Below are 26914 nucleotides of genomic sequence, written 5' to 3'. Positions count from 1 at the left end.
AAAATAAAAAAAAATAATAAAAAATAATAAATTACTGATAGGGGTTTGTTATAAGTCTCCAAAAATAATGGAAGCAACAGAGAATATCCTCATAAAGCAAATAGATGAAGCTGCGACTCAAGGAGAAGTAATTATTATGGGGGACTTCAACTACCCTGAAATACATTGGGGAACCGAAACCTGCAGTTCCAGCAAAGGTAATAGGTTTTTGACAACTATGAGATACAATTACCTTTCACAACTGGTTCAGGACCCAACAAGAGGGGGGGCACTGCTAGACCTAATATTGTAAGGGTTGGGGGTCACTTGGGTAATAGTGATCACAAATTAATAAGTTTTCATGTATCCTTTAATAAGATGTGTAGTAGAGGGGTTACAAGGACACTAAACTTCAGGAAGGCAAATTTCCAACGGATGAGAGATGATCTTGGTGCAATTAACTGGGACGATATCCTGAGACATAAAAATACACAAGGAAAATGGGAGACGTTTATTAGCATCCTGAATAGGACCTGTGCACAATATATACCGTATGGGAATAAACATGCTAGAAATAGGAGGAAACCACTATGGCTAAATAGAGCTGTAAGGGGTGCAATAAGAGATAAAAATAAAGCATTTAGAGAATTAAAGCAAGTAGGCAGTGATGAGGCATTAACTAAATACAGAAGATTAAATAAATTCTGTAAAAAGCAAATCAAGACAGCAAAGATTGAGACAGAGAGACTCATTGCCAGAGAAAGTAAAAATAATCCCAAAATATTCTTTAACTGCATAAATTGTAAGAAACTAAAAAATGATAGTGTTGGCCCCCTTAAAAATAGTCTGGGTGAAATGGTGGATGAGGATGAGGAAAAAGCCAATATGCTAAATGACTTTTTTTCATCAGTATTTACACAAGAAAATCACATGACGGATAACATGATCAGGGATAAAAATTCTCTGTTAAATGTCACCTGCTTAACCCAGCAGGAAGTATGGCGGCGTCTAAAAATCACTAAAATTGACAAATCCCCGGGCCCGGATGGGATACACCCCCGAGTACTGCAGGAATTAAGCACAGTCATAGATAGACCATTATTTTTAATCTTTAAAGATTCCATAATAACAGGGTCTGTACCACAGGACTGGCATATAGCAAATGTGGTGCCAATATTCAAAAAGGGGACAAAAACTGAACTTGGAAATTATAGGCCAGTAAGTTTAACCTCAACTGTGGGTAAAATCCTGGAGGGTTTTCTAAGAAATACTATACTGGAGTATCTGGAGAAGAATAACCTTATGACCCAATATCAACATGGGTTTACAAGGGACCATTCCGGTCTGACTAATCTGATAAGCTTTTATGAAGAGGTAAGTTCCGGACTGGACCAAGGGAATCCAGTGGACGTGGTGTACATGGACTTTTCAAAAGCTTTTGATACAGTGCCACACAAAAGGTTGATACATAAAATGAGAACAATGGGGATAGGGGAAAATATGTGTAGGTGGGTTAAGAGCTGGCTCAGGGATAGGAAACAAAGGGTGGTTATTATTGGAGCACACTCAGACTGTGGGGTACCACAGGGGTCAGTTTTGGGCCCGCTTCTATTTAACATATTTATTAATGACCTTGTAGGGGGCATAGAGAGTAGAATTTCAATATTTGCAGATGACACTAAACTCTGCAGGATAATCAATACAGAGGAGGACAATTTTATATTACAGGAGGATTTATGTAAACTAGAAGCTTGGGCTGATAAATGGCAAATGAGCTTTAATGGGGATAAATGTAAGGTCATGCACTTGGGTAGAACGAACAAGATGTATAATTATGTGCTTAATTGTAAAACACTGGGCAAAACAGTCACTGAAAAAGAACTGGGTGTATGGGTGGACGACAAACTCACATTTAGCTGAACTGGAGCGGGTGCAGAGAAGAGCGACCAAGGTTATTAGGGATACCAAGACAGGTTATTACACTTGGGGTTATTTAGTTTGGAGAATCGAAGGCTTAGGGGTGATCTTATTACAATGTATAAATATATGCGGGGACCATACCAAGACCTTTCTAATGATATTTTTACTCTTAGACCTGTGACGGGGACAAGAGGTCATCCTCTACGTCTGGAGGAAAGAAGGTTTAAGCATACTCACAGACGCAGATTCTTTACTGTAAGAGCAGTGAGACTATGGAACTCTCTGCCATATGATGTTGTAATGAGTGATTCCCTACTAAAAATTTAAGAAGGGACTGGATGCCTTTTTTGAAAAGTATAATATTACAGGGTATATACACTAGTTTCCTTAATATTGCATTGATCCAGGGAGCTAGTCTGATTGCCGTATGTGGGGTCGGGAAGGAATTTTTTTCCCCAATGTGGAGCTTACTGAGTCTCCCTTCAATCTTAATAACTATGTTACTATGTTACTAAATTAACTGCTAGAATGCCAAAGCTCTGCAATGCTGTAATTGCTGCAAAGGGAGCATTCTCTGATGAAAGCAAAGCTTAAAGGAGAAAATTATTATTTCAAATAAAAATCTTTTTTTTTTGAACCTTGTCAATGTCTGGACTAGATTTTAAATTCATTTGGCAACTCACTTGATTAATAGAAGTATGAGTTTTCGTGGAAAACACAAAATTGTCTGGGTGACCGCAAACTTTTGAACGGTAGTGTATCTAGTAGAAATAATAATAATAATATTAGCAAATATCTCCAATTAGACATGCAGTATGATTTTTCTGATTTGCTATGTCACTTTCCCCATGTGCAGGGCATTGTAGTAGGTAGTTAGGCATCTATGGTTCCAACCAATAACAACTAACTAATGCCCTGCACATGGGGTATGCAACATAGCAAATCAGAAGAACTATACTACATTTCTAATTGGAGGTATTTGCTAATATTATTATTATTACAACTACTACATATTGGGATAGGATCTTAAAGATGGAAAATATATCCCTTTAAAGATGATGCAGAAGAAGCCAGATTAGAGTGGTTTCACATTAGCGTTTCCATCAGCAGTGTCGGCCTGCGCACGGCCGACGCTAATGCCCCGCCCCTGCCGCGCCTCCTCCGGTAGCTCCGCCTAGGAGAGCATGACGCTGCATGCGATCTGCGTCCCCTATCTTTAGCACTGGGGACGCAGGCCGTGCGCAGGTATGCGTTTGGCGGCACATGCGTCCTTTTGACGGTGCGCCGGCCAGCGCCAAACGCAACCTGTTGCAATTTGGTGCGCTCGGCGCACTGTGAAAAGGACGCATGTACCGCCAAACGCATACCTGCGCATGGCCTGCGTCCCCAGTGCTAAAGATAGGGGACGCAGGTCGCATACAGCGACATGCTCCCCTAGGCGGAGCTACCGGAGGAGGCACGGCAGGTGGCGGGGCTTTAGCGGCAGCCGTGCGCAGGCCGACGCTGCTGCTGGAAACGCTAATGTGAAACCACCCTTACCCGTATATTACTGATAAGTGGACGCCCCATTCATATTTAGTAAGTATTTATAGTATAAACTGTGGAAATGGTTAAAATTGAAAAAAAAACATTTTCACCCCTAAAATCATCCGAATTCCTTGATTTTGGCCGAATTGATCATCTATCTGATTTATATTGTCACCTTAACATGATTTTCGCACTATAATGTGATTTCTGCCCTACAATTGCATACAGTATATGGGGAGTATAATTATTTATTATTATGCACCATATTGTCTCCTATGTCCATGTGTTTAACAGTAACAAAATAAAGAAATAATTTTAGGAAAATCCCTTTAGGTGCCATCTAATCAGGAAGCTTATGTAACTGACAGGTTTTTTTTTGCTTTTCTTACATACAAATAGTTTTACTGTTACACAAGTGGAGCACATTGCCTGCAATAAAGTGGAGAAGGCTCATTACTACTTAAGTACAAAGTCTCATAGATAAGCTCCATGTTTATACAATTGACATGTTCCAGTTCATGTATATAAGCCCAGCGCGGAGATTCCACCTTCCAGCAGGCGATTTTTGGCCCATCTCTTTGGCTGTAATTCACCTGGCACAATGGAGAAAACATATAACGTAGTGCTGATGTTCCTCATCTGCCTCTCGCTCATCTCTTACATCTGTACTGTGGTTTTCAATATCTTGTCATCCATAGCTCAGAAAGGTAAGTGACATACATTTCCCTGATAACTGGAATCAGATTGTTACATTAGTTGGTGGAGTTGCACCGGGTACACAAGCTTTACTGAATTGTTTGGAATAATACAAGAAGTAATAATAGAAAGCCGGAAATGAAATAGCAAACCATAAGGTCATGTGATAAGATTATTTCCGGGATTAGAAAGAGACGTAAGTTTCCAGTTTAGTTTATCCTTTATAATGCTTTGGCTCTATGTATAGAACAATTTGTACAGCACTATAGAGTTAAAGAACAAATTCTACACAGTCACCTCTGCTACATCTGTAACAGACACTGAATGAATGCTCTGGTCCTATCTTGACCACTTCTGGTCATAGCCTGGCATGTCATGCAGAAAGAAGCATGTCATAAAGAACGTTGATATTAAATAATAGGAATATATAAGGAATAGGCAGCTGTAAAATAATAGGAAAGTGGCTTTATTTTATGCACGTCTTACCTTTGGCATGTAAATATACAACATGTAATGTCCAACCCATAGACATTACTGCTTTTATAGCCTTTAATGAAATAATGAGTCGTTCTGAAGAGCTCACTGAATTGGATAACACCAGTGTAACAAGTCAGGTCATGAAATGTCTTCCCTTTTAAATATTTCACAATCCGCTATGAGTGATATTATTAAAAAGTGGAAGCTTTTTGGAATCACAGAAACTTGGCTACAAAGTGGCAGGCAACAAAAAGTTAGAAAGTGGGGTCACCAAGTGCTAAGGTGCATAATGCATGTCGTCAATTCTCAACTGACTAAATAACTGCAGAGATACTCTGTCAATAACATTATCACAAAGCTCTGTTGGGAGCTTGATGATTTTCCATGCCTGAGCAGCTGCATGTAAGCCTTACATCACCAAGCACAATTCTAAACTTCAGATAAAGTGGTATGATGCATCACACCACCGGACTGTAAAGGAGAGATAATGCTTTGGGGTTGTTTTTCAAGCGTTGGCCTAGGTCCTCTATTTCCACTCTAAGGATATGTTAATGCTTCAGTGTCCGAGGACATTTTGTACAATTGTGAGCTTCCAGCTACGTGGGAACAGTTTGGAGAAGGTTCTTCTCGTGCCAGCATGACTGCACCCCACTGCACAAAACAAGATCCATAAAGTCATGGTAAAGTAAGTTTGAAGTGGAAAAAGAGATCTGACTACAACTCCATCAAGTATCTTTGGGACCAAGTAGACTGGAGCTTGGAAGCCAGGCCCTCTCATCTAATATCAATGTCTGACTTCATAAACGCTCTTCTGGATTACTGGGCACAAAATTCCTACAGACACACCCTAAAATATTGTAGAAAACCTTCCAAGAGGACAGAATATATTGTACATGTGTTTGTTTGCCTCTTGATTTACTTTTCTTTTAATTTATTTTGTTTTTTTAATCAGTCTTGTATTTGTAATAAATTGTAACGATTTTATATAATTTTATATAATTAGACCTATTCTTCACAACTGCCAGCAACATTTCTGCCAAGTACCCACTTGACGCCACACCGGCAGGCTGGACGTTCTCCATATGGTCCATTATATATATTTGGAATGGACTCTGGATCATCTATGTGGTTTCAACTTTATTCAGAAGGTAATTGAAAAATACATAACTTTTTTTTTCCTTCTTTATCGATTTTTTGTGTTGTTTTTCAAAAGTGTTAAATTGGTACACAAAGAAGAATTATTGTGGTTCACATTTCCAGACATACAGTAATGGAACATACAGTTTTGACATCATGGCTTTCCAGTGACCCATGGCAGAAAAGTAATGTGTACATAGAAAAAATTTTGGAAACAGTTTGAGGTTACATAAGGTGTCAATGATAAAGCTCCATCTTGTAAGGCTGTTAGCTGCCTGGAAGCTTGGTGGCCCAAAACCTCTGGAGGTACTGATACACTGCTATCTATTCCCTCTCAATAGAAAATGGGGAGTGCTAGGAAAGGAACCCCATTTATGTTTAAGGGATTAATATTAATTAATAGATCTTGAAATAAAAATAATTTCCCCAATTGGATGTGAAAAAAAAGTTCCTGTGCTGATATAATCTTAGGCTAGTTTCACATTGGCATTTCAGGGCGCAGCGACGGCCTGCGCACGGCCGCCGCTAAGCCCCACCCCCTGCCACACCCCCTCCGATAGCTCCGCCTCCGGGCGCATGCCACTGCATGCATCATGCGTCCCCTATCTTTATCACTGAGGACGCAGGCCGTATGCAGTATGCGTTTGGCGGCGCCTGCATCCTTTTGACCGTGCGCCGAGCACAACCAAATTGCAACAGGTTGCGTTTGGCGCTGGTCGGCGCACCGTCAAAAGGACGCAGGCCGTGTGCAGTATGCGTTTTGGCGGCACCTGCGTCCTTTTGACCGTGCGCCGAGCGCAACCAAATTGCAACAGGTTGCGTTTGGCGCTGGTCGGCGCACCGTCAAAAGGACGCAGGTGCCGCCAAAACGCATACTGCACACGGCCTGCATCCTCAGTGATAACGATAGGGGACACATGACGCATGCAGCGTCATGCGCCGGGAGGCGGAGCTACCGGCGGAGGCGTGGCAGTGGGCAGGGCTTAGTGGCGGCCGTGCGCAGGCCGACGCTGCGGCCTTTAACGCAAATGTGAAACTGGCCTTATAAATGTGCCCCTGCTGTTTAGTGCGTAATGTCTGTGTCTGACCATACAGAAACATGGTCTGATCATTCCACAGCTCCTGGGCAGGAGGAGGGGAGAAAAAACTATACAAACAATACATCAGGGGATCGCAAATGATTCTTTCTTTGAAGTAAAACATTGCTTAAAAACAGGCAAGGACATGTTTTACCTCACACAAAGAATCAGCTGTGATGCCGTGCTGTCCTGTCTGTATACTCTCCTTTGCTTCAGCCCTGCACAGGAGCTGTGATATGATGAGACCATGATCCTGTACGGTCAGACACAGACATTACACAGTAAATAGTTCTTACATTTCTAATCTCATTTAACAACCGAAATGTTATCAAGGCACTTATTATATGATATTAGCTTGCACCCTCATGCTGATGCCTTGAAAGCAGTGGCTTAGCCATTGGGTCTCAGTGGTCACAAGCAGAGGTGACCGCTCAACCTCTCCTCCCCACTCAACATACCACATCTGTAAAACTCTTCCATTTTTACAACGTATCTGCCTTGGCCCTGTGTAGTATAGAAAGTCACAGCTGCGGAAGAGAAAAACATTTTTTGTAACCTATTATCAGTTTTCTGCCCATTATGATTTAATGGGAATATTTGTGATAATCATATAATATCAATCTAATGCATATTCCGCACCATACTAACAAATCTCTGTTTTGTTTTAGCAATAAATTTGGCCGCATCTACCTCCAACCAGCAATTCATCCACCTGAATTTTTTGCTCTGTGGATACTTAACAATCTCATTAATATTGGCTGGCTCTTCCTGTGGGACAGGGAGTAAGTATTACTATCATGTTATCATATTATTGGGGAAATCTATGTTTAGCTATTATTGCTGCAGGTATTTAAAGTTGTTGTCTCATCTTGATAAATGGGTAAAATTTCAAAGTGCTTGTAAAAACAAGCAACCCTGCAGTTTATCTCTTATTAAAAGACCACTTTGTTGTCCAAGATGGTAAGACTTTTAAATTTTGTAGTATACTCTCATTGTCTGGGTTACCAGCCACCACTGCAGTCTACCAGAGGTGGCCGATTTTGTAGGAATGAGTGCAAACGACCAGGCTCATTGGTTCAGAACTTGCAAGCGCTGCTCAGAAGCATGATCCAGTCAGTTTCAGCGCTACTGCGCTTGTCCGATACAGCAGAAGCAAAGCTTGAATGACGCGAAAGCTGGAGTGACAATAAGCGCATTAGGGTCTTATCCGATTTACAAAGGAAATAGTAAAAACAGGAATTGCTCACATGATGATGCTGTGAGTCACAGTCACAAGCCCGTGCTAGCTTGTTGAGATAAGTTGCTCCACACAGATCCACCGATGTCAGTGATGGCGAACCTATGGCATGCGTGCCAGAGAGGGCACGCAGAGCCCTCTCAGCTGGCACGCGGCCTTGCCTCACTGATCCAGAGCTGCAGCTTCCTGACTGCCTCTTACACATTGAGCGGCGCAGCCTTGGAGCTGAATGATGATGTCATCCAGCCACGGCTGCGCCTCTCAATGTGTGAGAGGAAGTGAGAGCCTAGGAAGCTGCTGGGCCGGCTCGGAGAGAGGTGAGTGTGACCGCTGGTGTGTGTGTGTGTGTGTGTGTGTGCTGAGTGTGGCGGTGAGTGTGGCCACTGTGGTGTGTGTGTTTGTCAATGATGTGGAGAGGGCCAGTGATGGGGAGAGGGCCTGTTTTGGGGAGAGGGCCTGTTTTGTGGAGATGGCCAGTGATGGGGAGAAGGCCAGTGATAGGAAGAGGGCCAGTGATGGGAGTGATGGGGAGAGTGCCAATGATGGGAGTGATGGGGAGAGGGACAATGATGGGGTGATGAGGAGAAGGAACTGATGGAGGTGGTGGAATGGGCAATTTCTACATGAAGGGGATCATGATGGGGCATATTTCTACATAAAGGGAATCATGATGGACCATATTTCTGCGTGAAGGGGATCATGATGGGGCATATTTCTGCATGAAGGAGATCATGATGGGGCATAGTTCTGCATGAAGGGGATTATGATGGGGCATATTTCTGCATGAAGGGGATCATGATGGGGCATATTACTACAAGCAGGGGATCGTGATGGTGCAATTGGCATGTGTTGGCACTTCGTCATAAATAATTGGGTTTTAGGTTCCTGTTTGGGCACTTGGTCTCAGAAAGGTACGCCATCACTGACCTATGTGATAAAATACAAACTTGGAGGAAAAGTCGATTTATATCCGCACTGGGAAAGGTCCAATATATAATGAGAGACCCAAATGGTATGGATGCAATTTTTATTTGTCAGCGCGTTTTGAGGTGTTCATACCTCTTCATCAGGACAAACCACAATGATTTGCCAAATGGTAAGACCTACAATTTCCAAAAGGAATTGATACCACATCTATTTGTCATATACATGTAAGGTAAAATTCATTTTGGAAATTGTAGGTCTTATAATTTGATGAATACTCTATTCAGGGTTACTACAGTAATTTACATGTTCATACCTTTACCTATTTATTTGTTATGTGGTGACATATACTGGATAATTGATATATTAATAGTTTAATTTGAATTATATTTCATCTAAATTTTTGTTAATACATTTTCTTTTGGGAATTGCTGTTCATGGAATATAAGCCCTAGTGCATCTCTCTGCACAAAAAAATTATATAAGACCCTGTGTCACTCGGCTACCGAGACAGAAAGGAGCCAGAAGACTGCAGCGTCTGATTGCTCCTACTCCTGCTCTGAAAAGAAGTGCTTCTCCTTCTTTTTAAAAGGTGTAAATTTATTTACAGTGGTTAATCGGTCATGTTGGTAGCTCTCAGCTGAGCATGGTTAGCCACTCCTATCCCAGATATAATCCTGGTCCTGACTGACACCCATTGTCAGAGATAGCTTATGTTGCATGGACGGGTGGATAAGAGTTAGTGGTTAGGGTGACTGTTGCTTGGGTTTGTAAGTGTGATAATTATCTTTCCTTCTCCTACTTTGGTTTTTCCCATCCTCCACTCCACGATGCATTCCTCTGTTATATGTCAGTGAATATTTGTATGCCTGGTATTTTCAGTTGCCCTTGTTCGGGTTGCCTTGTTTGTTTGGTTGATGAACTGTGGTGCACAGCTGCTCCCCTCTTCCCTGGGTGGGGGAAGGGTACAGACAGAGGGTGGATACAGGAGATAAAGTGTAAGCAGGTTGCGGGATGAAGTGACGCAAGAAAGGCAGAGCAAAGGTTAACAATTTAACTTAACAGTCAAGATACTCCTCACAGGGAGATAAACAGTTAAAGGGGCAACTGATAGAGAAATAGACAACTACAATGTGATAACAGTCCACGCAATCAACTTATCGTGTACATAGCTTCCTTTGCCACGGATGATTCGATGATGGCTGTAATCCCAGCCACGGCCGGTGCAGTGCCCTCAGAGGAGATCCTGCAGCTCATGGTATATCTTCCGGCAGCAACAAGTGGTCTCTGGTTTTTACCCACTGAGCCTATTAGTCTATAAACTTGTGCAGCCAAAAGTCAAGGGAATTGCGCGCAGTCTATTGACAAGGGGGGTCTGTGGCGTGCCGTCAAAGAGGGCAACAACGAAGAGTCCTGAACACGGCCCACGTTCCTGTGCCCGCGCGTGGCACTCAGCTTAATGGAGCACATGTCACTTCCTCTGCTGCTGGTCTCAATGGCGTGTTCGTGTGTAGCTACCCGTAGTACGTTGCAGTGCTGCGAGTTCTCTTTCTGGACTCCCTCTGGTGGTTACTGGAGGTAGTGGAGCTGATCTGATTAACAGAGGCTTGCCACCTGATAATGAGGAAGACGATTGGAGATCTGGGGTTTCTGATTGGGATTTAAGACAGCTGACTCCCTCTATCACTGCTGGTGATTTTCTTCCTGTGCCTTCTAGGTCTGATGTCTCCTGCTCTTTCCCTGCATGGTTCAGCTAAGTGGTTCATTGTAATTCTGTTTGCATTTGATCTGGTTTTGTTTATCTCTGCTTTGTGCGGGTCAGCCAGCTCCAGCTGGGGCTGTGCTCAATCACCGCCCATATGTTACTGCATGTGCCAGTTTGCTTTGTCCCCTGTTATATTGGTCTTTTTTTGCTTTGCTTTCAGAATATACCAGAGTGCTGATATAGTGGGGGCGAAGTCGTGCGACTTTAGTGTTTTTTGTGTATCAGACGTGTTGGACTTTTTGCAGGTTTTTTTGCGTGATTGCAGACAATGTCTTTCCTTTCCTGTCTAGTCAGTGTGGGCCCCATCATTTGCTTAGTCTATTTTTGTGCCTGCATTTGTGTTTTCATCTTGTCTCACCGACAATATATGTTTGGGGGCTATCTATTCCTTTGGGGTCTGCTCTGGGGTAGTTTAGATTTCCCCTTTCTTGCTTTAGGCTTAGTTACCTCTCTGGCTGTGCCGAGGCATCTAGGATCATCGTAGGCACGCTCCATGGCTACTGCTAGTTGTGTGTACAGGATCAGGGGCCTGTATCCACTTAGTTACCAACTTTTCTGGTTTTCTGCGGCTTAGCTTGGGCCTGCTATCCTCCTCGGTGCCCATTCATAACAGGAAACTGCCCATCACTTTGCGTGCTTTCCTCTTTGCCACGCCCCCTGCTTCCGGACCACAAGGTCTGTCCGGTCCCCTATTCTTTCCCCCCAGACAACTTGGGACGCAGCCTCGACAGTTCCGGACCTGGCGCAGTACAGGTGCTCGCAGCCCGGTCTTCCTCCTTAAAAAGGCATGATACGTGGCCTTGGCATCTTCACTTTCAGAAGTAACCTGGGGAATGGAGCGAGCTAGGGTGCCCCTTAGCGTTAGGGACAGGGAAGGAGCCACTGATCCCGGTTCACTCGCCTATCAAGTCGTGACATTCTGTCTTATTTTCGGAGAAACACAGTAGAAAGCAGAAAAAATGTTACCATTGAATGGGTTGTCCATTACCAGGACTAATATATTTATCCATTGGAAAAGTCATCAATATCAGATAGGTAGGGGTCTGATACTAGGCACCCACTGATTAGCTGATACTTGGTGACATGGCTGCTGGAAGTACACAGTGTGCAGAGTTGGAACACCACAGCTTAAGTCTTATTGAAGTGAATTTGAGCTAAGCTACAGGACCTGAGAAAAGCCACTGCACAATGTATGAAACTATGGAGCTACTGATCCATGCACTGTGTATTAGAGTTGACCATTACAATCTTCCAGTATCCTCGGAGATGGTATCCTGGGTTGCTCCTGCTTTGTTTAGGTCCCACAACTGTCATAATGTGTGTTGCACTGCAACATCATGGTATCACGAGGCATAGGACATGCAAGAGCTGCCCAGGATGTCAATAGCAGGACTCCTGCCAACCCAATGCTGACAACCTGTTCTAAAGATATGTCATGGATATGTCAGTCTAGTCTATATGTTTAGTATATATTGCAGGATTATCAAACCTTCCTAATTTTCTTTTTAATTTTTTTCCCCACAGGCTCCTTATATATGCAAATGTCTTCTTAGCTTTAATACCAATAACCATCTTCCTAATGCTTCACATGTCATATAGAAATTGTTACCGGTATGCAGACTGGATGTCACAAAATCAGCGTTTCGATCTGTGGTGCATCAGAATATTGGTAAGCATACCTAAAAAGTATGTCTGCAGCTTCAGCTGAAAAGCTATATATTGTCAGTACATTAGAATAACTGAACAAGCGATGGTACAAATTTTGTATTACACTAATTGTCTAAGATTGCAAAAATATGGCACCATGTGTATCAGGGACAGAGACAGAAGAGGGCCTCTTAGCAAGAATAGTATGTGGGTCCTCTATCTTTGAGGTCTCTGTGTGGCTGCACAGGCTGCAAAAATAGTGTGTCCGTCTCAGATGTGTATAATGTTGAAGGTCAACCTCATGGGCTCATTGAGCTAAGCTGATAGGACAGGAGAGCCCTGAGCCCTGCCACAGGCAATGGTATCAGCATGCGCAGGACGCGGATAAAGCTGAATAGTATGGCAGAGGGCAGTCCTTGCCGAACCGCGCCAAGGCTGTGTCAAAGGCGGGTGTGATGCACTCATGACATCCTGACTGCTTGCCCCATATTCATGTTGTTTCAGTTTGCCTTGAGAAAGTGCTAACATTTATAGAACTTTTTAATGTGGCTAGACTTCTTGGGTGTGTGTAGCAGCTCCACTGTACAGCTTCCATGGCACAGTTGCCCTTTTGTCCTGCAGAGCTGCTCAGATTGTGCTGCCATTGACTGTATTGAATATTTTTGTAATGAATATTGGAAATCGTATTATTGGAAAATGCTGCATATATTTTATTATTTTATTATCTATAAGGCCATGTTCACACCTGTGCTTTTAAAATCTGTTTACGTTTTCTTTTCTAAGCCACCATAATGGAAACCAGACAGGTTATATTATAATCAGGGGAGGTTCTTCTAGCGCTGTTTGCATTCGTTTTGTAGCAGTAAAGTACAGTGCATGAATTATCCTTCTTTGTTCATAAAGTGCAGGAAAACTACTCCTTTATATAGTGTGAAAGAGCAGAAATTGCATTATCATTTCAGCTGTTTCAGGTCAAAAATGCTTATCTAACATCCCAAAAAAAACGGAATGTGCATCACACAAAACTTATCTGGCCATTTCAGTAATTCTTTACAAACCAGATAAGAATGGGGGTACAGGATATGATCATGCATTAAAGAGGTTGTCTGGTCTTAACCCCTTTCTGCCAGATGACGTACTATACCGTCCATGTGACCCGGCACAATTTGTCCATGGACGGTATAGTACGTTATAGCGATTGGCCGCGCACACGGGTAGTGTGCGGCCGATCGCGGCCGGATTTCAGCTGATTCTCACAGCTGACACCCGGTACTAAGTGCCAAGAGTGGTCACAGACTGATCCCGGCACTTTAACCCCCTGAAATGCTGCGATTGAACATGATTGCAGCATTCCAGGAGCAGGCAAAGGGCTGACAACCCCTCTGTCTTTGAATTGGAGACCCCGCTGCGTGACGTGGGGTCCCGATCGCTGCCAATGTAACCTGATGTCGTCATGACAACATCCGGGTTACCAAAGCTAAGAAACTTCCTGTCATGCGCAGTGTGCAGTAAGTGCAGCGCTGACAGGTTCTATAGCATGCAGATGCTGCTTCATCTGCATGCTATAGAAGCGATCAGCCTGCAAAAAATGATTGTCCGATAGTGGGACAAAGTGTAAAAGTTAGAATGAAGTACAAAAAATTTTTAAAAAAAATTGTAAAAATATTTTTTAAAAAATAGAATAAATATTGATTTTTTTATCATTATTTTTTATCACTAAAAAAATATTTTAATGAAAAAATAATCTAAACAATAAAAGTACACATATTTGGTATCGCCGCGTCCTTAATGACCAGACCTATAAAATTGTCGCACTAGTAATTCCTTTTAGAGAACACCAACAATAGGCAAAAAAAAAATGCTTTATTATCATACCGGTGAAAAAAAAGCATCATCAGTGAAAAAATAATAAAGTTTTAGTTCTCAGAATAAAGTGATGCAAAAACAATTATTTTTTCTATAAAATAGTTTTTATTATATAAAAGCACCAAAAAAAATAATATAAATGAGGTATCGCTATCATCGTACTGAATCAAAGAATAAAACTGCCGTATCAATTTTACCACACGTGGTAAGGTGTAAACGCCCCCCCAACAGAAATTCATGAATTGCTGGTTTTTGCATTGCAGTAAGCGCTGTTCCCCGGCGCCAGGTGCTGAACATGGTTCTCATCATTCTCCCTTGTTCTGCCGGTGATCGGCGCGATCAGTGGAGAATGATGAAAGTTACATTTAACCCCTTAACAACTGCCAATACGCCTTTTAGCGGATGTGGTTAAGGGTACTTAAACCACAGCGCCGCTTTTTACCTGCATTGAGGTTTAAGGTTATAGCACCCCCAACGTCGGAATTTCTCCGGGGTCTGGGCTGCCGGAGGTAGCCGAGACCCTAGAGAATATGATTCGGGTCGGATTTCACCGATCCGGTTTTGCGATCGCTGTTATTAACAGTATAAAGGTGACAGCAAAAAAGTCTGATTTTCCATTTAATTTCTTTCTCCTCTGATGTGATCGCAGAAATAGGGTCCCCTGATCACCCTCTCCAGTACCTCCGTTGTCCCTTCAGGCCTTTCTGAAGTCTCCCGAGGCGACAGCTTCTTCTTCCTGGAGAAAATGGCGGGCGCAGCATTTGCAGTGCGCCTGCCAAGATCTGCCAGCCGGCACCAGGCAACAATAGATTTTTTTTCCTATTGGTTTATTTTGATCACTGTAATAGACCCTACAGTGATCAAAATAAAAAAAATAGTAAATCAAACCCCCATTTATCACCCCCTTAGTTAGGGAAAAATAATAAAATAGAAAAATGTATTTATTTCCATTTTCCCATTAGGGTTAGAGTTGGGCTAAAGTGAGTTGGGTTAGGGTTGGGGCTAAAGTTAGGGTTGGGGCTAGGATTGGGGTTAGGGTTTGGATTAAGGTTACGGTTGGGATTAGGGTTACAGTTGGGATTAGGGTTATGGTTTGGATTAGGATAAGCGGTGTGTTGGGGTTAGGGTTGGAGTTAGAATTGGGGGGTTTCCACTGTTTAGACACATCAGTGGCTCTGAAAACACGACATGGCGTCCAATCTCAATTCCAGCCAATTCTGCGTTGAAAAAGTCAAACGGTGCTCCTTCATTCTCCCGGAGCTCTGCTGTGCGCCCAAAAAATGATTTACTCTCACATATGGGGTATCTGTGTACTCAGGACAAATTGGACAACAACTTTTGGGGTCCAATTTCTCCTGTTACCCTTGGGAAAATAAAAAAATTGGTGACTAAAAGATCATGTTTGTGGAAAATATACGATTTTTTTATTTTCACGCTCGGGCGTTATAAACTTCTGTGAAGCACTGGGGGGTTCAAAGTTCTCACCACACATCTAGATAAGTTCCTTGGGGGGTCTAGTTTCCAAAATGGTGTCATTTGTGGGGGGTTTCCACTGTTTTGGTGTATCAGGGGTTTTCCAATCGCGACATGGTGTCCGATCTCAATTCCAGCCAAAAAAGTCAAATGGCGCTGCTTCCCTTCTGAGCTCTGCCATGCACCCAAAATAGTCATTTACACCCACATATGGGGTATCAGTGTACTCTGGACAAATTGCACAATAACTTTTAGGGTCCTGTTACCCTTGGGAAAATAAAAATTGGGGGTATAAAGATCATTTTTGTGGAAAAATATGATTTTTTAATTGTACCGCTGTATGTTATAAACTTCTGTGAAGCCCTTGTGGGTTCAAAGTTCTCACCACATATCTAGATAAGTTCCTTGGGGGGTCTAGTTTCCAAAATGGGGTCACTTGTGGGAGGTTTCCACTGTTTAGGTACATCAGGGGCTCTCCAAACGTGACATGGCATCCAATCTGAATTCCAGCCAATTTTGCATTGAAAAAGTCAAACGGCGCTCCTTCCCTTCTGAGCTCTGCCATGCGCCGAAACAGTGGTTCCCCCACATATCGGGTATCAGCGTACTCAGGAGAAACTGCACAATAACTTTTGCAGTCCAACTTCTCCTGTTACCCTTGTTAAAATAAAAAAAATTGAACCTGAAGTATTTTTTTTGTGAAAAAAAGTTAAATGTTCATTTTTTTTTTTAAATATTCAAAAAATTCCTGTGAAGCACCTAAAGGGTTAATGAACTTCTTGAATGTGGTCTTGAGCACCTTAAGGGGTGCAGTTTTTAGAATGGTGTCACTTTTGGGTATTTTCTATCATATAGACCCCTCAAAGTGGCTTCAAATGTGATGTGGTCCGTAAAAATAAAATGGTGTTGCAAAAATGAGAAATCGCTGGTCAACTTTTAACCCTTATAACTTCCTAACAAAAAAAATTTGGGTTCCAAAATTGTGCTGATGTAAAGTAAACATGTGTGAAATGTTACTTATTAAGTTTTTTGTGTGCCATATCTCTGTGATTTAAGGGCATAAAAATTCAAAGTTGGAAAATTGCGAAATTGTCAAAATTTTTGCCAAATTTCCGTTTTTTTCACAAATAAACGCAAGTTATATGAATGAAATTTTACCACTAGCATGAAGTACAATATGTCACGAGAAAAGTGTCAGAATCACCGGGATCCATGGAAGCGTTTCAGAGTTATTACCTCATAAAGGGACAGTGGTCAGAATTGTAAAAATTGGCCCGGTCATGAACGTGCAAACCACCAAGGGGTTAAAGAAGAAGTTACAGGTCTGTGAGAGCCAGAAATCTTGCATGTTTTTAAGTTGCCAAATACTTATTTTTCACCATAATTTGCAAAATAAATCTTGCCAAATCAGACAAGATGATTTTCTGGATTTCTTTTCTCATTTTGACTCTCATAGCTGTGGTCTACCAATGATGTCAATTACAGGCCTCTCATCTTTTTAAGTGGGAGAACTTGCACAATTACTATATCTAGTAACAATCTACTGCTGAGCTGTATTTCATACTATCAACTTAAAAAATGTGGCAACATATTGCAAATCTTGAACAGTTACCCCGCTTCATACCTCTTTGAACATTATAGCACTCGTATTCATCATTATGATACTGAATATATAACATTTCCTAGAGTAGAGGGGGTATTTTTATATGGGGGGGATAATGCCTTTGATTTGTTCCTGCCAGGAAGAAAAGACTGCCATAGAAATCTGTTGTGACTGTTGTGATATTTGCCCACAAATACTACTGTGATTTCTGCCCAATTGTCACACGTAATTGTTTTATTAAACGGATCTGGAATTGAATGTAATAAATAAACGTGACAGGTACAAATAGTAACTATAGAAAGTTATTTTGCACCATCTGCTGGTCATCTGTGGCACTGCACTGCTTTGATGCAAAGCTTGTTTTTTGATGAGTGAAACCGCAAGGGAGAGTTAAATCGATATACAGTATCTGCCTGTACTTACAGCAGGTATGATTGCTTCATTCTTTGGACAGGCTGATAAACTGCTCTTGCTCTTGATGTAACTGTATTCGTACAGAATTGGGCTATGTTCACACATTGCGTTTTCTTATTGCAAAATTTAAGCTGTGTTTTACAGTACCAGCAAAAGCTATGAGATTTTAGAAATGTCATGCACACACATTTGTCTTTTTTTCCTGACTGATTTGGAAAACTGCTTCTTTGCTTTTGCAAACTGCAGCATGTCACTTCTTTCAGCGTTTTTTCACCCATCGAAAGCAATGGGTAAGCACTAAAACGCAGCAAAAAAACGCAGGTATCAGGTTTTGATGCATTCTTAGCGGAAAAACCTAAGTAAGTTGCATCACTTTTTTGGGGTGGGGCACTAAACTTTATCAGCATATGAACAAGAGACAATAAAAACACTGTAAAAACACTGCAAAAACTCAGCAAATCCTGCTTTTTGTTAGCAGCTTCTTTACTGCCAAGAGAGCAGGTTTTGCCTGCAGAAAAAAACTCAACAAAAACACAGAGTGTGAACACAGTTTCAACCTGTCTTCGATACATGTCAGACTTGTCAGAGGATATACAATGTCTTGTGCATGTTTCCTAGGTACATAATGGATTAGCTACATACGCCACATGGACTTCCATTGCTACACTTGTGAACTTTGGGATTGTACTGAAGTATAACGTTAGCCATGTAGATGACCCATACGTCAGCAATGTGGTTCTCAGCCTTATTTTGTTTGCTGTCTTATTCTGGTAAGTTCTGATCACCAGTTCATTGTTTGCAGATTGTGATTTATGTTTCCTAAAAGGTTTATATGCTAATGTGTAACACAGGTATCCGGATGCGGTGACACAGAAGCACAGAGCAGGGGTTAGCAATTACACTCGTTTTATAAGTACAGGGGTAACCTCCTCGCATGAGCAACAAGACATAAACAGGCAAAGAATGAGGGGTAAACATGGAAAGAGTAACACAAAATGACAGTCTATCGATTAATTCCACTTAGTGTGACTCGGTTGTCCTTTTCTTTTCCTGAGTCAGATGGTTAGTTGGCGGCCGGCTGAGGCCAGTGCTGAGTTCTTCCAGCTTCCCCGCCTAACAAATCGGTCTCACTTCTGGCGGCAGTGGGCGGTCACCGGTCTTACCCACGGAGCCACTAGTCAGTTATTCTGCAGCGCAGCAAAGTGGAGCACACCCCAAACATCCACTCGGCGTGCGTTCCTCCACCCGCCCGCCGAAACTTGGGAGTCCTTGCTGCACCTGGCCGTGATCACTACTATGTGGCCTATCTTCCCCCGCAGCCCAGCATGGGTCCTCTATGACTCCTCTCTGGCGGGAAGCCCCCTTCTTTTCCCGCGCAAACCCTTTTATACCTCCCTGGCTCAACACGCCCCTTCTACACAGGTTAAGGGTCTGCTCCATCTCCAATTTCCCTCTCCCTGCAACAGCAGGCTTGGCCCCAGCAGTTCCGAACCCAGTGCCCTGTCAGCACCCACAGCCCAGTCTTCTCCTCTACAAATGCACAATAATATCATATAATCTAATTATGAGTAGGATGACTAACTGCTTTTTTGGAAAATTAAATTGTACCTACCATTTTCATTTTATGATGTACATACTTAAATATGCTGCCGTTCAGTGAGGGTCTGTATTCTGGGACCTCCATTGATAGCTCACAACACTATGATGAGCTCACAGGCAGCTGCCAGGTGCCACTCCAGGGTGGTGTCTGGCTGTGGCTGCTGATCCCACTTGGGGAGACGGAACACTAGGACAGGTACAGGTGACAGGCACAACTAGCAGATGAGTACGGCTGATACTTGGACGAGTAGGTAGGCAAGCATGGTTGAGACACTGGCAGTTGGGCATGGCAGAGACACAAGGCTGGCAGGCACGGCTGAGACACAGAGCAGGTAGGCACGGCTGAGACACAGGGCAGGCATGGCTGAGACACAGGGCAGGCAAGCACAGCTGAGACACAGGGCAGGAACTAACTCAAAAGGCACAGGGAAAAGGCAGGAAGGAGTGGTGTAATGAATAGGTAGAGTCCTCTTCACACAACAGGTGTAGGTACTGGTACTGGCAGGAAGGAATGGTGTATGAAGGAACAGGTAGAGACCTGTTCACACAGCACGTGCAGGTACTGGTACTGGCAGGAAAGAATGATGTATGAAGGAACAGGTAGAGGCCTGTTCACACAGCAGGTGCAGGTACTGGTATTGACAGGAAGGAATGGTGTATGAAGGAACAGATTGAGGCCTGTTCACACAGGAGGTGAACCGCAAGACTGCGGAGAGGTGCTGCAGTTTGCAGCAAGAGGTTCAACAGCAGCGGAAGCGGGACACAGGCAGAACTGCAGGAATGTGGAGCATAAGCAGAGCTGCAAGAGTACGGAGCAGGCAGAGCCGTAAGAGTGCAAAGCATATGCAGAGCCGCAAGAGTACGAAGCAGACAGAGTCGCAAGAGTGCGAAGCACAGGCAGAGTCACAAGAGTACGAAGCAGGCAGAGCCGCAAGAGTGCAGAGCATAGACAGAGCCTGTGACATGTCTTGGTGCCTGTTGTGAGTTCATTTTCCCCTTCATTACTGAGGCCCGAGGAACTCCCTCTTCTGGTAAAGAAAGGTAGTGAGCCTGATTATCAAACACCTGAGGCTGATGATGATGACTGGCTGAGTGGAGTTACTGACTGGATATAAGGCTGCCGACGCCCTTCTGCCCTCTGGGTGATTTCTCTGTGGGATCCTTGGAGACCAGTCTGAATTCCTGCTCCTCTAAAGCTAAGTTTGCTGCTCGGCCTTTTGCTTTTGTGCTTTGACTTTGTTTTGCTTTGTTTTTCTGGATTTCTGCCATTCCCTTCTGGGGTGTGCTGAATTCATTTAGCTCTGTCTTCTGAAAATACCTGAGTGCTGATTTAGTTTTTGAAGCCTAGCTGCTTCAGGGCCTTTTTCATATCAGCTTGTTGGCTTATGTCTTTGATAGGGTTTTGGCAGATTGCAGACAGCAGCCTTCTTGTCCTTTCCTATCTAGGTAGTTTTGGGCCCCGTCTTTGCTCAGTCTATCTTTCTGTCTGTGTTAGTATTTTCATCTTGCTTCACCGTCATTATATGTTGGGGGCTGCCTATTGCTTTGGGGTCTGCTCTGGGGCAGTTTAGATTTCCCCTTTCTTTCTTTAGGCCTATGTAATTCTCCGGCTGTGATCGAGGGGTCTAGGGCATCGTAGGAACCCCCCACGGCTACTGCTAGTTGTGTTGATAGGTTCGGGGGTCTGCAATCTGATAGTTGCCAACTTCTCTGGTTTTCTGGACTTAGCTTGTATTTCTGCTTTTGCCTCCTACGGTGACTCATTCATAACAGGTGCCCATTGTTACTTTATTTAATGACATCTCATCAGTCATTCACCTGATGACAGCAGTCAATCATTGGCTGCAGTGGTGACATTTCATACATGCTGGGGCAAATGAATGGCCACAGTGGTCAAGTAACTGATGGACGTGAGAATATTTATGTTTCTTGGTGGGATTGTAAGGGTGTACTGGGATCATGTAATACTCCACTCCCTTCCTTAGTGTAAATATTCCCTACGCTGATATTTGTATAAATGTAAATACGCTTGTCTTGCGAGGTATTATAGTTTTGACATAGGGAAATTATCCAAATTTAGCCACAAGATGGGGTACATTATAGTTTTAGGTATTATGCAAATTGTCTCTTCAGAGAGGAAGAGGACTAGAACTCTAGTGCCACCTATTGGAGGTAGCAATCCTAAAAGTCAATGTTGACCCTTTAACGAGCCTAGTTACATGACTTAGGATAAAAGCCAAGCCAGAATCTCCATTTGCAGACACTGTGTTTCGGGGTACTGCCCCTCATCAGTGCAAAGTGGGAGATCTGGTTTGGCTTTGAGAGAGGCGTCTGACCGATATCCAAGAAGTATCATTTCTCCTTGCGGAGAATGACATGCTAAGCATGTCGAGGTGAGGAGACTTAAAGCCGCAATGCTCCTCTGGGAAATATGCTAATTATGCAAATTGTCTCTTCAGAGAGGAAGAGGACTAGAACTCTAGTGCCACCTATTGGAGGAAGCAATCCTAAAAGTCAATGTTGACCCTTTAACGAGCCTAGTTACATGACACTGGTGACACTAGGTGGCACTAGAGTTCTAGTCCTCTTCCTCTCTGAAGAGACAATTTGCATAATTAGCATATTTCTCAGAGGAGCATTGCGGCTTTAAGTCTCCTCACCTCGACATGCTTAGCATGTCATTCTCCGCAAGGAGAAATGATACTTCTTGAGTTTTAGGTATAGCACGGTAAATACTTAATAAAGGAGGGGTCAGCTGCAGTTAAGGGAGGAAGGATTTCCTCTAAGGGTCAGTCGAGCCAGGGTGCCCAACTGTCTGGACGGGCTATAGAGCCCAGAATAGAAGCAGTGACCATGTAACGTTTTAAGGGAGAAGCCAGCCATCCACAGGCTAGAACAGCAGCAGGCTACAGCAGTATTGGAACACAGGCTAAAGACAGAGACAGTGACAGTATGTGGACTCAGGTGGCTCCACAATGTTGCAACTTATCGCATGGGCTGATGCCCTCAGATCCAGGGTAAAACGGCTGAGGGAACCTCCAGGTGCAGTGAGTTTGGACAGGGAGAAGGCTGGGTCACTGCAGGAGACAGTACAGAAGGGCAGGTCGCTCCCCATGTGGCAGCTGACTTAGGAGGCTGATGCTCTCATGTTTGAGGTGAAACAGACTAGGGAACATCTAACCGTAGCAGAGCTAAACAAGGAGGACGCTGAGGAGCCGTATGATATGGTCCAACCCGGGTACGTGCTGTGTGACAGGGAGAGAAGTGCAGGGAAAGAGGAAGAAATGTGCAATGTGGAACCTATTGTTAATGATGTGTTGAACATGGATGTTCTGTGTAAGGAAACCAGTAAAGTTGTTCATTTGAAAGTTGAAATGGACTGTGTCTCAATTTGTGCGGATCCGTCTAGAAGGAGTCTTCAGAAACGCAGAGGAGACCCTGACGGAGCAGAAAGTGAAGCCATAGGTATGCTGAGTAATAGACACTGTTCTTATGTGATGGGAGGTCAGGGCACAACTAAACAGCTGGCCCCGGTCATGACTATGGCCCTGGCCCTCCCTCACAGTACCACCAGAGGTACTGTGTTGGGAGTGGTGAAAATTTTTAAGTGACGCAAGTAATGTTTTAATTTTATTTTCTAACATTTCCTACTTTTTTCCCACTTTTGAAAACTTTAAAAAATCCCCTTTAATATTGTCTAGATATTTTTCAACAGCGACAGCCTTGGAAGCTCAGAAGCACAGAACACAACACAAAGTTTAGATATCTACTCCATCTCCTCTTATACCATTCACCTCTTCAAAACCAAAAATGGTCTGACTCTGGTGATGCCAATAATGTTTTTAATCCTCCCAAATTGTAGGACTTACAGCTGACTATACTCACAATGGGGATAAATATTAAATACATTGTATACACGAAGTACGTCAAATTATTTCTGATATGTCAACCCACCTTTCCTATATGGCAATGTGTATGTATTTCCAGTGTTGCTTAAACATAATTATACTATTCATGATTCCTGAAAATTAATAAAAAAACAAATATGATCACTGTATTCCTTAATTTGAAATTCAGTAACAGCCATTCATATGATCTGTGGTTATGATAAATGCCGGTGTACAGATGAATGGTTTCTACTACTATGGCTGAAATGCAATATTAGCAATCTTTTACAATCTCCATGAATGTGCAAGGATTATTTGTTTGAAATGGAAAAATGTGGTCTGCTGTCTTCTGCATTGGACATGGTATAAATCAGGGTTCCCCAACTCCAGTCCTCAAGGCCCACCAACAGATCATGTTTTCAGGATTTCCTTAGTATTGCTCAGGTGATAATTGCATCACCTGTGCAATACAAAGGAAATCCTGAAAACATGATCTGTTGGTGGGCCTTGAGGACTGGAGTTGGGGAACCCTGGTATAAATAGATAAAAAAAATTAACAAGCTCATTTAAAAGTCAGAAAACTCATCTTAATGGGGTGAACTCAACAACCCAAATAATGACATCCACATGGCAAGCCGCAACATTCAGGTTAGCATTCTCCAATGCTACCATGATTATATATGGGAGACCCGTGTACACTGACTTCTTGTGGAATTCAGTGAAATTTGCATCTAGAATCGGTGATCCAGTGAATTACTGACACACACCGCTATATTTTGTGAATGGCGAATCACATGTTTGAAAGTTAGCTTGTTAACAGTTCAGTGTCTTTATTATTGTCTTTGTCTCCAAGGTTCCTGATGGAAATATTTATTTTTGAGAAGTATGTGCGCTACACAGTTACCATTTACCCTGTCGCTGTTGTTGCCTCAGTTGGCATCTTTCTTGGGGTGGATGAGACCGCAGAATTTTCTGACAATGAAATGAATGGTAAGGCAGTTTTAATGAATGCTTTTTTGATATTTATACCTTCCATGACTGACAAGATCTATCTATTGTCATTGACTCATCGGGCAGGAAAATAATTAAGGAAAAAATATTGGCGGAGAGTTATATAGACTTGTGCCAAGGAGACGATTTGTATATAGCAACCAATGAAAATAGAAATGAGAGAATCGATTCTCAGGACCCTGGCACACTGGCTAGGTCAGGAGATCTGTGAATCTCCTTACCTCCTGTCATCCGCAGCTTCTCTTTTACTAGGCTGGGCTGATGTGACATCACATACATCACACCGCTATGATGACATCATGCCAGTCCGGCTAACAAAAAGTAGAGGTGAGAATACCTGGAGGTAAGGAGATTTGCGGATAGTAGATTACTGACCTGGCTAATTGACTGGAGTTCTATGAACCAATGCTCCTGTCTCTAAAACAAATGATACATTTCATTGGTCTAAAGCCCCCGTCACACAAGTTTTGTGACGCAACAGCGATCTCACCAGCAAGATCGCTGTGTGTGACACTGACCAGCGACCGGCCCCCCTGCCGGTTATCGTTGATATGGCCAGGACATTTTTTTGATCGCTGGTCTGTGACAGGCGGGAGACCAGCGATCAGCGCGCTGGTAACTAAGGTATAACGCAGGGTTCCTAAGCAGCGCGCGGTGCTTAGAAACCCGATGTGTACCTTAGTTACCAGCGCGCTGAAGCAGGGAGCTGGTAACCAAGGTACACATCGGGTTTCTAAGTGACGCGCGCTGCTTAGAAACCCGATGTGTACCTTAGTTACCAGCTCCCTGCATCAGCGCGCTGGTAACTAATGTACACAGCAACGTGCTTGCTCGGCATCGCTGGTGCTGATCACTGGTGAAGCTGCCTGTTTGACAGCTCACCAGCGATCATGTAGCAACACACCAGCGATCCTGACAAGTTGATATTGTTGTCAGGATCGCTGGTGAGTCGCTATGCGTGACGGGGCCCTAAGTCCCTTTTTTAGCTGATTGGTTGGGTACCCGCTCTATTTTTTTCCAGCCTTGGCAAATATCTCTCATTTTCTTTTGCAAGGATCTCCTATTGAGCTTCAGTGTTAAAGGGTTGTCCTACTCCATGATTTATTTATTTTCGAAAAACCTATGATGAAGTTAATAATAAAATGAGTATTCTTTCACCAACATCCTTCTGCAGCCATGACTACGCTTCCCTGGACCCCCAGATATGACTTGTTGATATGATATGTGACACATCGCTACTGTAGTTAGTGATTGGCTCCAGCAGTTACATATCATGTCTCACCACTAGAGTTGTATGGGGCACTATATGCAATCTAGATGCTGAACAAGTGTAGACTTGTGACTTTTACAGGGCTACCAGCCCTTGAGTGGACAGAAAAGTCTCAGTATGCAAGTACAAAATGTCCTAAACATGCACCTTCTAAGTGCTGAATACTGTAGATATAAGCTCTGTCACCATACTGCTTGTCTTCTCAGTTCTCACACATTATAATGGTGGAATGCAGCAAGACCTTATCATGGTTTCTCCTCCAGTGTCTGCAGTGTGTACAAACGTAAGGCCCCATCACACATAGCGAGACCTCTAGCGAGATCGCTTAAGCGTCACCGATCTTGTGACGAAACAGAGACCTCACCAGCGATCACGCGACTTGTGACACGTAGAGGAGACCAGGCCCCCGCTGCGATGCCGCTGATCGTGCTCGAATGCCCTGGGCCATTTTTTGATCACTGGTGTCCCGCTGGCCAGCGCGCATCGCTGTGTTTGACACCGACGAGCGACCTCGTTGGAGACGCAGAACTCAGGAACGTAGGCGGAAGTCGTCAGAATCGCTGATGTGTGACAAGGTCCCAACAACCGCCAAGGTCGTTATACGGATCGCTGGATCGTTGCTGTGCCATTGTGTAAGTCTGCCTGTTTGACAGCCATGTAGCGATCATGTAGCGACGCACCAGTGATCCTTTCCAGGTCGTATCATTATCGGGATCGCTGGTATGTCGCTATGTGAAATGGTACCCTTAGTCAAGAGCAACGGGAAATGTCTGACCTCTGCAATTGCAAGCAAAGGTTTCTGTACCAAATATTAATTTCTGTTTTTCTATTGTATCAGATACTTATTTCGTGCAATAAAATGCAAATGAATTATGTAAAAATCATACAATGTAATTTTGGGATTTTTTTAAGATTCTGTCTTTCACAGTTGAAGTGTACCTACAATAAAAATTGCAGACTTCTCCATTCTTTGTAGGTGGGAAAACTTGCAAAATCGGCAGTGTATCAAATACTTACTGTATATACTCATGTATAAGCCGACCCGTGTATAAGCCAACCCCCCTAATTTTGCCACAAAAAACTGGGAAAACTTATTGACTCGCGTATAAAGCTAGGGTGGAAAATGCAGCAGCTACTGGTATATTTCAAAAATAAAAATATATACCAATAAAAGTAAAATTAATTGAGACATCAGTAGGTTAAATGTTTTTGAATATCCATATTAAATCAGGAGCCTCATATAATGCTTCATACAGTTCATGATGGCCCCATAAGATGCTCCATACAAAATACACCTAATATAATGCTGCACAAAAGTTAATAATGGCCCCATAAGATGCTCCATAGAATATGCCCCATATGCTGCTCCATAAAGGTTATGGCCCCATAAGTTGTTCCATAGA

At 43.1% G+C, this 26914-nt stretch overlaps 1 protein-coding gene across 1 annotated transcript in view; it reads left to right on the top strand.

Moving 5' to 3' along the window:
- Positions 1 to 3935: 3935 nt before the first annotated feature.
- Positions 3936 to 26914, top strand: part of LOC141101145 (uncharacterized) — a 56156-nt gene continuing 33177 nt past the window's right edge. Inside the window, exons 1-6 of the mRNA XM_073589994.1 lie at positions 3936 to 4133; positions 5603 to 5747; positions 7484 to 7597; positions 12266 to 12410; positions 18363 to 18514; positions 24084 to 24220. Coding sequence (XP_073446095.1) covers positions 4028 to 4133; positions 5603 to 5747; positions 7484 to 7597; positions 12266 to 12410; positions 18363 to 18514; positions 24084 to 24220 — 799 coding nt within the window. The 5' untranslated portion in view covers positions 3936 to 4027. The remainder of the gene's footprint in view (positions 4134 to 5602; positions 5748 to 7483; positions 7598 to 12265; positions 12411 to 18362; positions 18515 to 24083; positions 24221 to 26914) is intronic.

This window comes from Dendrobates tinctorius, unplaced genomic scaffold (genome assembly GCF_039654945.1).
Source record: "Dendrobates tinctorius isolate UK_male_01 unplaced genomic scaffold, ASM3965494v1 ptg000115l, whole genome shotgun sequence".
Lineage (NCBI taxonomy): Eukaryota > Metazoa > Chordata > Amphibia > Anura > Dendrobatidae > Dendrobates > Dendrobates tinctorius.
Note: the sequence above shows the minus strand (reverse complement) of the source record. Positions and strands in the feature narration are given on the sequence as shown.